General features: G+C 39.8%; 1 protein-coding gene across 8 annotated transcripts in view; it reads right to left on the bottom strand.

Annotated features, from left to right (window-relative positions):
* Nucleotides 1-664: 664 nt before the first annotated feature.
* Nucleotides 665-13,054, bottom strand: part of SAP130 (Sin3A associated protein 130) — an 83,335-nt gene continuing 70,945 nt past the window's right edge. For all 8 annotated transcript variants that reach the window (XM_030324843.1, XM_030324841.1, XM_030324842.1 and 5 more), the window contains 3 exons: nucleotides 3,086-3,189; nucleotides 1,869-1,982; nucleotides 665-1,611 (listed from right to left, as the gene is read on the bottom strand). In XM_030324843.1, coding sequence (XP_030180703.1) covers nucleotides 1,453-1,611; nucleotides 1,869-1,982; nucleotides 3,086-3,189 — 377 coding nt within the window. In that variant the 3' untranslated portion in view covers nucleotides 665-1,452. The remainder of the gene's footprint in view (nucleotides 1,612-1,868; nucleotides 1,983-3,085; nucleotides 3,190-13,054) is intronic.

Below are 13,054 nucleotides of genomic sequence, written 5' to 3'. Positions count from 1 at the left end.
TCTAGTGGAATAGCCTTGATTATTCTGAGGGCTTCTTGGCCTAGGCTACCCAGGCCTATGTGGCCTAACCAGAAGCCTGCTTTGTTTCTTCTCCAGTGCCATAGCAGATGGGAGCTTACCATTCCAACCGGAGGAAGCTTGTTGCAGGTGAGGCAGAGTGTCAGTCCCAAAGACCAGGGCAGAACTGGCACAGACTCCCCATCTTAAATCTATTTGGGTCGGGGCAAAGAGGTGAGCTTCAGGCCCAAGTTGGCAACCCATGTCCTAAGGAAGAACATCCAGCTGGAAGGGACAGAGGTGGCGGCTGGTGCTCAAAGGAAGCAGGCCTAGCCACTACACCACTCAGGTGGCTCGGAGGAAGCAAGAGCAAACGTGTGAAGAAAATCCACCATTGTTGGCAGCCCCACCCCCACTCCTGCAGCCTCAGTCCTGTAATTTGACCAATTTGTGCCTGCAATGGGACAAAATACAGTCTTGTATTTATGGTAACCAAGAGCCATTGTGACCTCTTCAAAACACCAGGATAAGCAGAACTCACTCACACGGAAGAACAAAACTTTAGCAGAGTCAACTCTCAACAATGTGTGAGAAATTACGGTAGGATACACACATGGTGGACAGCACAGCCCTGATCCACTTGATAAAAAGATGCAAACTGCTCATGTACAAAAACCTCTTTGAGTCCTTTATTAACATTGGGAGATGTGCGGTACATACAATCAACAGCATCACACCAGCTACGCGAAGTACAGATAACTGAGAATGTACTTCAGAACAAGGATCTCAGAGCAACTTCAGATGTTGCTTGCTCGGAACCTCCACAAAAACCCAACTCTGACACACGCAGGACAGACAATATAACAATTTCACTTTGAAATGGTTCTTTAAAAAAATGACAAGAATTAATAGTTCAAACCCTTTAGAGTGTGAGATGTGGCAAGTCTCTTGGTGCCATATGACACTGCTGTAAAAGGCCAGCTCAGGCATTTGAAGGTCAGACAGATAAGAACTGGCTGGGCTGAGGGGAAGAGGTTTGATTTTTCAGTGTAGAGAGATAACAGATGGTCCAAGTGGATACTTTCAGTCCAGGCTCAGTATGGGTCCTGCAGGAATCCGTCAGATAAATACAACTTATAAACCAGAAGGCTGAAAACTGCCAGCCACTCATTTGTGTCACTGATTCTCACTGGCAGACACCGATGCATCAGGAGTCGTTTGTGACACAGCGAGTTTAAGAGGGATATGCCTGAAAGAGAGAATGGAGTTCACTGCATCAGAACAGCTCTGATCCGTTTGTGCCATTGGGTACCATGGGTCCCTCTGCTTTCTTGTGTGAATTAAGGAACACTTCCTTTTTTTCAATGTTCCATTTTGAAAAGAACCAAAACCCTCCCCCCACCCGCACCATCATTCTTCATAAATTCTGTTTCCAAAGTCCTGATTCTTCTGGGTCTAGACTTTCTCCTTTCGCTTCAATTTTGACACCTTCTTGACAGTCCCATTCTTGTTTAGAAGCTTCAGGACACGGTCTTTATGATCTAAAACCTTAAGCATGGAGTCTCTGGCCTCACTGATCTGGTCCATCACAAGTTTACACCGCTGCATATTTCCCTGCAACAGAAGACATCATCACCAATCGGTAATCAGGAGACCACCAGGCTTTTAAATAACTTCACCTTTGGACTGAGGCCATTCTGAGGCTGTCATATAAAAAAATGTTTTAGTCTTTCTTGGTATTGCAGGTTGAAGTAAACAGTAGGTTTTTACTAAATAAGTTAGTGAAAGAGGTAGGGAAATGGGAGAAGTAAGACCATTACGTAGGGATAACCCCTTAAACTGGATGGTCAGAGGGAAGGGCTCAATCAAACCTGTATCAGTTCGTTTATTCGGTGCAGATCATCATCAGTGGCCGCCTTTTTCTTTGGGATAATCCCTTCCTGTAGGTTGGTGAGTCTTTCATAAACATCATGCTCCAGATTTGTCTGCAACACACAAGAGGAAGGGCATCATGACCTCAGAGGTACTTTTCCTGAGTAACGTCAGGCAGATGCACCCACCTTGAATCACTTCTGTAAACTGGTGTGAGAACTGTGTGGGTGATAGGATCCTTTCTCCCGAGGACTAGGGCGCTAACGTAGAGCAAGGGAAACTGTTCAACAACGATTAACAGAACACTGCGTCACAGAGTCCATCTTCAAGGATAACTTTTAAATACTGCCCTGAATTCACAACTGCTCTAAAAAAAAAGTCTGAAGGTTTCAGAGAATATGCTTTTCTAAAGTACAAAAAGTAGCCACGGCACTACTTTATTTTTAGATACTCATAATAGACCATGTTCTTCACATCAGTGCTACTCCAAAGATGGAAAACTTCATGAGGTTGTTTTGACTGATGCCCCTTCACCTTCTTGGTGAAGAAGGAGTCCCACCCTAGGGTGATGGAAACAGACACGTAACACCAGCCAACATTGTACACACATGAGATCAACAGCAGTTTACTAGTCGATATACTCACAGCCCAGGGGAGGAGGACACCACACACCATGCAGGGCCATGCAGGGGCTGCACTCAGGAACAGAGTGAACAAGCAGTGGCTGTAGGAGGCAGGCTTTGTAGTATTAAGAGGGAGAGGTCTCCCCTAGTTCCCATGGGAGGATGAGACAGCTTATTTGAACAATATTGCAAACTGGCAGGGAAATAAATCCCACTAATCAGGAAGAGGTGGGAGCTGAGCCTGGTTCCCGTGATAAGGAGCACTGTGGGCAGCAAGGGTTTACAGTCAGGCCACTTGAGGCTCTCTGTTTCAGATTCATGGCAACACAAAATACTGAGGCTTAACTGTGGGTCTTACACCCACAGTTGTTCAATATATTTTGGTTCCGGGCATCAGACTAAGATATGTTTGAACTGTATCTCTGGGATAGATATAATAATTATAATATTACGTATTAGACATAAAAACTCTGCCATCACCCAGATGGAAATGCTTCAGAATTACTCAAAAGGAAACACTATGAATACGGATACCTCTGGCACCTGTTCCTCATGTCAGCAGGACGTAACAACTTTACTAGAACTCCACCTACCAGCTGTAGCAACTGAGCGGCACAGAGGTGAACTTTCCAGCCTTGAGCACGACAGGACACCCCTTTCTGGTTAGCTATTTCCTGCAGCATAGCTTTCTTCTCTTCTGGAGCCATAAAAAAATAAAAAGTGTATTTCAATTTTTATAAAGCTAAAAGAATTCGGGTTCAAGCTGCTGAGGTGCTACTATGTTATCAAGAATGTCTTCACTTAAATATCTTTATTTAAATAACTCCTTTGCATTGAAGTCATTAGGAATAGAGGTCACAACATGAATCAAAGTTTCTCCTTTTGTTCATCCCCGAAGAATGCCATAATGACGTACTCTGCTAATCTAGAGAGTTCAAAAGAGAGCAAATTAATGTTTTAATCTCTTAAAGGAAGGGAACTGGTCTGTGGTTGCTTAGAGCCCTTGCTCATGTGTGATGCTTCCAAGCCTGTGGAGAACTGGGCATGAGGTTTTAGAAGAGTTTTGCTGTTATCTAGATGTTGGAGAAATGAAAGGAATCAAATTTGTATAACATTTCACATTTGGATAGAAAAGTCCAGTAACCAGAACTGTAGTAAAATAAATATGAAACGTATCATCTGGACTGGGGAGGGATAAACTAGGATAGAGGGGTACTTGTCAAAGGTGAGTTTAGCTGTGTATGTGAAGTTTTAATTACTGTTTAGCTATAACTTAAAATGTATTTACAGATTAACAGATCATTAAAAATTATTTTAAAATATTTTTAAAATTTTACTTTATTATTTAAAAAAATATTCTTGAAAAGACTGTCTATGTATTTGACAAAACCCACAGAATGTAGAACACCAATACTAAGCCTTAATGTAAGCGATGAACTTTAGGTGATATTGATGTGTTCATGTATGTTCATCAAACACACCAAATCTACCATTGTGGTGGGGATGTTGATAGTGCGGGAGGCTATGCATGTGTGGAGCTGAGGGTACATGGGAATCCCCGTACCTTCCATTCAATTTTGTTGTGAACCTAAAACTGCTTTAAGAAGTTTATCAATTAACCCCCCCCCCCCCCCCCCATGGCACCTGAGTGGCTCAGTGGGTTAAGCATTCAACTTTTGTTCATGATCTTGCGGTTCACAAGTTCAAGCCCGGCATCGGGCTCTGTGCTGATGGCTCAGAGACTGGAGCCTTCTTTGGATTCTCTGTCTCCCTCTTTCTCTGTCCCTTCCCCACTTGTACTCTGTCTCTTTCAAAAATAAACCTTAAAAAAAAAAACAAAACAAAACTACCTAGTAGGTAAATATTAGCGTGCATATGATTTAAAGACTTTTTAAACTTTTGAGGCAATTGGAGATTCACATGAAGTTGTAAGAAATAACACAGAGATCCTAAGTACTCTACCTGGTTTCCCCCAGTGGTAACATCTTGTAAAACCACAGTACAATGCCACAACCATGATGATGATGCAGCCTATTTAGATTTCACCAGTACTTGGTGTACTGTACTTGGGTATTTCATTTTAGACATTAAAAAAAACTCTTTACTTTGAAATAATGATGGACTCAGAGGAAACTGCAAAGATGGTACAGGGATACATCTGATAAGAGACTTGTATGTAGAACATACGAAAAATTCTTACAACTCCATAATACAGAGATAAATCGTGTAAAAAGTCAAAGGATCCAAACAGACATTTCTCCGAAAAAGATATACAAATGGCCAATAAGTACGTTCTAGTTTCTGGCTATTCCAACAAAAGTTGCTATGAACAGCTGTGCAGATTTTTGTGTGGACACAGGTTTTCACTTTTCTGGGTAAATGCCCAGGAGTGTAAGGTCATATGGTAAGTGTATGTTCTGGTTTTTATGACACTGGCAAATTGCCTTCCTGAGCAGCTAGCTGGGCAAAGCGTGCAAGACAACTGACTTGTGGAATGACAGTGCACCACTGATCTCTCCAGTGAAAGAGAAAATTTTAGTAACTATTTAAACCTCTGGGAAGGCACATTAAGGGAAAACAGAAATGCAACTCTACTCATGCAACATATATTTAAGCACATCTGCGGTAAGAACAGAGAGTCCATGGTATCTGAATCAAGGCCATTTCTCTGTTTCTCTCCCAGCTCAGTGAGGTGGATACCCCATGTGGACTGCAGCAGCCCAGAACATGGGGTTCCCTTCCCTCCAGCTGCCAGGTGGAAGGCGATCTTCCCAGGAGAAGCAGGTCATCAGGATTTCCCATCCTGACCCCTGCTACCTGCTGCTGAGGCTAAGTACTAGGTGTGTACAACTGAGATGCAGGGGTTCTCTTCTGTTCAATCCCTAGTCCAGAATGGAGACTGTACCCAAGGCAAGTGTGCTAAGAACACTGGGGCCCTGGGAACCCTTTTCCCGCTTTTTGAAGTGATGGTTTTATGCTAGGAGAAGCAAGCCAAGAGGACCCCAGGCTGCTCACTCCTCTTCCCCTCCACTGGATGCTCACCTCCTAGAGAAGGTTGCTCACCTTCAGAGAGAAGGTTGCCATTGTCCCCACCCCACCTCCAGAGTCCTTGCTCAGAGATTCTACCTGGGGCGGGGGGTGGGGAATTGGCCATAAAACAGGTAGCTTCTAATCTTTTTCCAAAGCAACAGGCTCCATGTGCCACAGACTATGAAGCTGAAACCTAAAGGCACTCCTAGGAACAGTGGGTTCCCATAGTATAGGAATAAATGTTAGGGAGGTGTCTCAGTGGTTTAGTCTGTTAAGCATCTGACTCTTGGTTTCTGCTCAGGTCTCATGATCTCATGCTTTGTGGGTTCTGTGCTGGCAGTGTGAAGCATGCTTAGGATTCCCTCTCTCTCTTTCTCTCTGACCCTCCCCACTCACACTCTGTCTTTCAAAACAAACAAACAAACAAACAAACAAACAAACACATTTTATGGTCATTTTCCATTCTAGGACCTAATGAAAATATTATGTCTCCTTAGACAGCTCTTGGCTTGACAGTTTCTCAGACTGTCCTTGATTCTGATGACCTTGACAGTTTTGAAGGGTACTGGTAAAGGAATTTTGAAAGATGCCTTTCTATGTGGATCTGTCTGATGTTTCTCAGGATTAGAATGCAGTTATGAGAGGAGATACAGAGGGGAAGTGACAACGCCATCAAAAACTATGAGGGGTACACACTCCAGTATAATTAACATTAGGTGTACAATATAGTGATTCAACAATTCTATACATTTCTTAGTGCTCATTAGAAGTGTACTTTTTTTTTTAACGTTTATTTATTTCTGAGACAGAGCATGAGTGGGGGAGGGGCAGAGAGAGAGGGAGACACAGAATCTGAAGCAGGCTCCAGGCTCTGAGCTGTCAGCACAGAGCCCTACGCGGGGCTTGAACTCACAGACCATGAGATCATGACCTGAGCTGAGGTCGGATGTTTAACCGACTGAGCCACACAGGCAGCCCAGAAGTGTACTCTTAATCCCCTGTACCTACTTCATCCATCCCTCCTCCCTAACTTCCCTCTAGTAACAATCTGTTTCATCAGTTTGTTCTAGAATTATAATTAAGAGTCTGTTTCTTGGTTTGTCTCTTTCTTTGTTGTTATTGTTTTTTTTAACATTTATTTATTTTTGAGAGTGAGAGAGACAGAGCATGAACGGGGGAGGGGCAGAGAGAGAGGGAGACACAGAATCTGAAGCAGGCTCCGGGCTGAGCTGTCAGCGCAGAGCCCGATGCGGGGCTTGAACTCACGAACTGTGAGATCATGACCTGAGCTGAAGTCAGATGCTTAACCGACTGAGCCACTCGGGCGCCCCTGTTTTGTTTTAAATTCCACATGAGTGAAATCATATGGCACTTGTCTTAGCATTATACCCTCTAGATTCATCCATGTTGTTACAAATGGCAAGCTTTCAATCATTTTTATGGCTGAGTAATATTCCCTTGGGTATATATATCACATCTTTATCCATTCCTCTATCAATGGACACCTTGGTTGCTTCCATAATTCAGCTATTGTAAATAATGCTGCAATAAATATAGGAGTGCATAAATCTTCTCAAATTAGTGTTTTCATACTCTTTGGGTAAATACCCAATAGTGGAATTACATGGTATGATAATTCTTACTTCTAATTTTTTTTAATGTTTATTTTTGAGACAGACAGAGTACGAGTGGAGGAGGGGCAGAGAGAGAGGGAGACACAGAATCCAAAGCAGGCTCCAGGCTCTAGGCTGTCAGCACAGAGCCCAACACGGGGCACAAACTCTGGAACTATGAGATCATGACCTGAGATGAAGTCAGATGCCTAACTGACTGAGCCACCCAGACGCCCTATTTCTAATTAAAAAAAAAAAAAAAAAAAAAAGGTTTATATATTTTTGAGAGAGCGGGAGAGCAAGCGAGCGTGTGTGAACAGGGGAAGGGCAGACAGAAAGAGGGAGACAGAGAATCTCAAGCAGGCTCTGCACCATCAGTGCAGGGCCCGAACCCACAAACCATGAGATCATGAGACTTGAGCTGAAATCAAGAGTCAGTGGCTCAATCGACTGAGCCACCCAGGCGCCCTTCTATTTTTAATTTTTTAAGGAACCTCTATACTATTTTCCACAATGGCTACACCAGTTTGCTTTCCCAACAACAGTGCACAAGGGTTGCTTTTTCTCCACATTCTCCCCAACATTTGCTTCTTTTGTTTTTGATTTTAGCCATTCTGACAGGTGTGAGGTGTGGTAGCTCACTGTGGTTTTGACTTGCATTTCCCTGGTGATGAGAGATGTTGAGCATCTTGTCATGTGTCTGCTGGCCACCTGCATGTCTTCTTTGGAGAAATGTCTGTTCATGTCTTCTGCTCATTTGTTGCTTAGATTATTTAGGTGTTTTTGGTGTTGAGTTATAAAAGCTTTTAACCTTTTATCAGATAGGTCATTTGCAAATATTTTCTACCATCCAGTACACGGTCTTTTAGTTTTGTTTCCTTCACTGTGCACATTTTTATTTTGATAGGGTCCCATAGTTTATTTTTGATTTTGCTTCTCTTGCCTCAGGAGACCTATCTAGAAAAATGTTGCTATGGCCCATGTCAGAGAAATTACTGCTTGTGTTCTCCTCTAGGATTTTTATGATCTCACATTTAGATCCTTAATCAATTTTGAGTTTATTTTTGTGTATGGTGTTAAGAAAGTGGCTCAGTTTCATTCCTTTTTAAAAAATTTTTTTAAAAATGTTTATTTATTTTTGAGAGAGAGAGAGAGACACAGTGAGTAGGGGAGGGACAGAGGGAGGGAGATACAGAATCTGAAGCAGGTTCCAGGCTCTGAGTTGTCAGCACAGAGTCTGACATGGGGCTTGAACTCCTGAACCATGAGATCATGACCTAAGCCAACGTCAGACACTGACTGAGCCACCCAGGTGCTCCAACAGTTTCATTCTTTTGCATGCAGATGTCCAGTTTTCCCAGCATCATTTGTTGAATGGACTGTCTTTTTCCCATTGGATAGTCTTGCTTCCTTTGTCAAAGACTAATTGACCATATAATTATGGACTTATGTCTGGGCTATTTTTTTCCATTAATCTAGGTTTCTATTTTTGTGCCAGTACCATACTGTTTCGATTACTATAGCTTTGTATTCTATCTTGAAATCTGGAATTGTGGTACCTCTAGTTTTTCTTTTCCAAGACAGCATTGGGTATTCAGGGTCTTTTGCGATTCCATACAAATTTCAGAATTATTTGTTATAGTTGTGAAAAATGCTGTTTTATTTTGATAGATATTGCATTAAATCTGTAGACTGCCCTGGGTAGTAATGGCATTTTAACAATACTTGTTCTTCCAAACCATAAGTATCTTTCCATTTTTGTCATATTCAATTTCTCTTATTAATGTTTTATAGTTTTCAGAGTACAGGTCTTTCACCTCCTCGTTTAAGTTTATTCCTAGGTATTTTACTATTTTTGGTACACCAGTAAATGGAACTGTTTTCTTAATTTTTCTTTCTGGTATTTCATTAATAGTACATAGAAATGCAACAGATTTCTGTATAATTATTTTGTAACCTGAAAACTCACTGAATTCATTTGTTAGTTCTAATAGTTTTTTGGTGGAGTCTTTTGGGTTTTCTCTATATATGTCATCTGCAATTAGTGAAATTTTTCCTTCTTCCTTCCCAATTTGGATGCCTTTTGTTTCTTTTTCTTGTCTGACTGCTGTGGCTAGAACTGCCAGTTATATGTTAAATAAAAGTGGTGAGAGTGGACATCCTTGTCTTGTTCCTGTTCTTAGGGGAAAAACTCAGTTTTTACCACTGACTGTGACGTTAGCTATAGGTTTTTCATATATGGCCTTTATTATGTTGAGATATGTTCCCTCTAAACTTACTTTGTTGGAAGGTTTTATGATGAATGGAGGTTGCATTTTGCCAAATGCTTTTTCTACATCTATTAAAATATTCACATCGTTCTTATTCTTTCTTTTATTAAGGTGATGTATCACATTGATTGATTTGTAAATAATGAACCACCCTTGCAAGCCAGGAATAAATCTCACTTGATTATGGTGAAAGACTTTTTAAAATATATTGTTGGATTTGGCTTGCTAGTATTTTGTTGAAGATTTTTGCATCTATGTTCATCAGAGATACTGGCCTATCCTTTTGTTTTGTGGTGTCTTTATCTGATTTTGGTATCAGGGTAATGCTGGCTTCATAGAATGAATTTGGAAGTTTTCTTCCCTCTTCTATTTTCTGGGATAGGTTGGAATAGGTATTAACTCTTCTTTAAATGTTTGGTAGAGGGTGCCTGGCTGGCTCAGTCGGTAGGGCATGCAATTCTTGATCTCGGGGTTGTGAGTTCAAGTCCCAAATTGAGCATGGAGTCTATTTAAAACTAAAAAAAAATTTAAAATGTGAATGTTGAATAGAAGTCACCTGTGGAGGCATCTGGTCCTGGACTTTTGTTTGTTGGCAGTTTTTTGATTACTGATTCAATTTCATTGGTGGTAACCGGTCTGTTCAAATTTTCTATTTCTTCCTGACTCAGTTTTGGGAAGTTATAGGTTTCTAGGAATTTATCCACTTCTTCTATGTTGTCCAATTTGTTGGCACATAATTTTTCATAATATTCTCTTATACTCCTTTGTATTCTTATACTCCTGTGGTGTTGGGTTATTCTTTGTCCTGTTTCATTTGTTTTTGTTTATTCAAATCCTCTGTTTTGATGATTCTGGCTAAAGGTTTATTAATTTTGTTGATGTTTTCAAAGAACTAGCTACTGGTTTCATTAATCTGTTCTATGGTGGTTTTTTTTTTTTTTTTTTTTAAGATTCTCATTTATTTCTGCTCTAATCTTTATTTCCTCCCTTGTACTGGTTTCAGGTTTTTCTTCTTTTTCTAGCTCCTTTAGGAGTCAGATTTACTTGAGATTTTTCTTGCTTCTTGAGGTTGGCCTGTATTACTATGAGCTTCCCTCTTAGAACACCTTTTAATGCATTCCAAAGATTTTGGATTGTGTTTGTTTTCATTTTCATTTGTCTCCATGTATTTTTTGATTTCCTCTTTCATTTCTTAGTCGACCCATTCATTTTTTTAGTATTATGCTATTTAACCTCCATGTATTTATATTCTTTCCAGCTTTTTTCTTGTGGTTGATTTCTAGTTTCACAGCACTGTGGTCAGAAGAGATACAGGGTATGACTTCAATCTTTTTTACTTTGTTGACACTTGTTTTGTGGCCCAACATGTGATCTGTTTTGAAGAATGTTCCATGTGCACTTGAAAACAATGTGTATTGTGCTGTTTTGAGATGGAATGTTCTGAATGTATCTGTTAGATCCACCTGGTCCAATGTGTCATTCAAAGCCACTGTTTCCTTGTTGATTTTCTGTTTGCACGATCCACTGATGTAAGTGGGATGAAGTCCCCTACTATTATTGTATTACTATTGACTATTTCCTTTATGTTTGTTATTAGCTGCTGTATGTATTTGTGTGCTCCCATGCAGGGTACACAAATATTTACAACTGTTATATCTTCTTATTGGATTGTTCCCTTTTATGATTATATAGTGTCCTTCTTTGTCTCTTTGTTTTAAAGTCGTTTTTGTCCAATATAAGCATTGCTACTCCGGCTTTCTTTTCACTTCCATCTGCATGATCAATGCCTTTTCAACTCTTCACTTTCAATCTGCATGTGTCTTTAGGTCTGAAATAGGTCTTGCTTTTTAATCTATTCTGTCATCCTATGTCTTTTGTTTGGAGCATTTAGTTCATTTACATTCAAAGTCATTATGGACAGATATCTATTTGCCATTTTGTTACTTGTTCTATGGTTGTTTTTGTAGTTTTTCTCTGTTCCTTTTCTTCTCTTGCTCTCTTCTCTCATGGTTTGCTGGCTTTCTTCAGTGATATACTTGGATTCCTATATTTGTTGCATATCTACTACTAGTTGTTGACTTGTGGTTATCATCAGTTTTATATGTAACATCTAATGCATACAGCAGTCTACACTGACAGTCACTTATGTTTGAACAGAAGAGTGCATGCTATTAGCATGATGCGTCATTATTCATGTTGACCTTGAACACCTGACTGAGGTGGTGTTTGTAGGGTGTGTCCACTGTAAAGTTACTCTTTTCCCCACCAAAGTACACTTTGTAAGAAAGTCTCTATGTGCAGATCCCACTTAAAGACTGGAAATTTCTTCCCCTTGAACATCTTTTTGTGCATGCCATCCGTGTTATCCTCTTTGGTGAAGTGTCTCTTCATGCCTTTGTCCATTTTCTAATTGGATTATTGTTTTTATTTACTGTTAAGTATTGAAAGTTCCTAATACATATATTCTAGATATGAACCCTTTATCAGATATGTGGTTTGCTAGTATTTTCTCCTGGTCTATAGTTTATCTTTTTATCCTGACAGAGTCTTTCAGTGATAAGAAGTTTTTATTAAGTCCAATTTATTTTCCTTTCCTTTTGTGGACAGTGTTTTTGGTGTCGTGTCTAGGAGCTGTTCACCATGCCCTAGGTCCTGAAGACTTTATCCTAGGTTTTCTTCTAAAAGTTTTATAGTTTTACATTTAATATTTAAATCTATTATCCATTTCGAGTTAACTTTTGTATAAGGTGTGAGGATTAAGTTGAGGCTATTTCTCTCTCTTTTTTTTTACACTTATGGATGTCCACCACCATTTGTTAAAAATAAGAAGATTCTCCTTCCTCCACTTAATTATTTTTCCATTTGGTCAAAAATCAGTTGAGCATATTTGTGTGGGTCTATTTCTGCATTTTCTATTCCATTCCAGGCACTTACATGTATATTCCTCTGCAAATACCACCCTGTTTAAACTACTATAGATAAACTATATGCTTTAATAGCAGAAAAAACGATTTCTCTTATTTTTCAAGATTATTTTAGCTATTCTAACTTTTTATACCTTTCATGTAAAGTTGAGAATAAGATTTACTATGTTTACAAAAATCTTTCTGTGAGTCTGTTAGGAACTGTATCAAACAAACCTACTGATCTAGGGAAAACTGACATCTTATGTTGAGTTTCAAATCCATGAATGCTGCATGTCTCTTCATTTATTCAGATCATTTTTGTTTAATATTTATTTTTGGGAGAGGGCAAGTGGGGGAGGAGCAGAGAGAGGGGGCCAAAGGATCGAAAGTGGGCTCTGCGCTGAAAGTCTGACAGCAGTGAGCCCAATGTGAGCTCAAACTCACAAACCACAGATACTCAGATCTCTTTAGTCAGCATTTCATAGTTATTAGCAAACATGTATGTTTTGCTAGATTTATACGAAAATTACAATTTTAGTATAAAATTGTATCTAAAATTACAATTGATTTGTGTGTTGACATTGTATTCTGCGACCTTGCTGAACTCATTTACTACTTCCAGGAGTTTTTTTTATGGAATCCTTGAGATTTTCTATGTAGACAATGATGTCACTTGCAAACAGAGACAGTTTTATTTATTCTTTTCCAACCCATATAGTCTTTTTGTCTCTTCCTTGACTTAT

Source organism: Lynx canadensis, chromosome C1 (assembly GCF_007474595.2).
Source record: "Lynx canadensis isolate LIC74 chromosome C1, mLynCan4.pri.v2, whole genome shotgun sequence".
Taxonomy (NCBI): domain Eukaryota; kingdom Metazoa; phylum Chordata; class Mammalia; order Carnivora; family Felidae; genus Lynx; species Lynx canadensis.
Note: the sequence above shows the minus strand (reverse complement) of the source record. Positions and strands in the feature narration are given on the sequence as shown.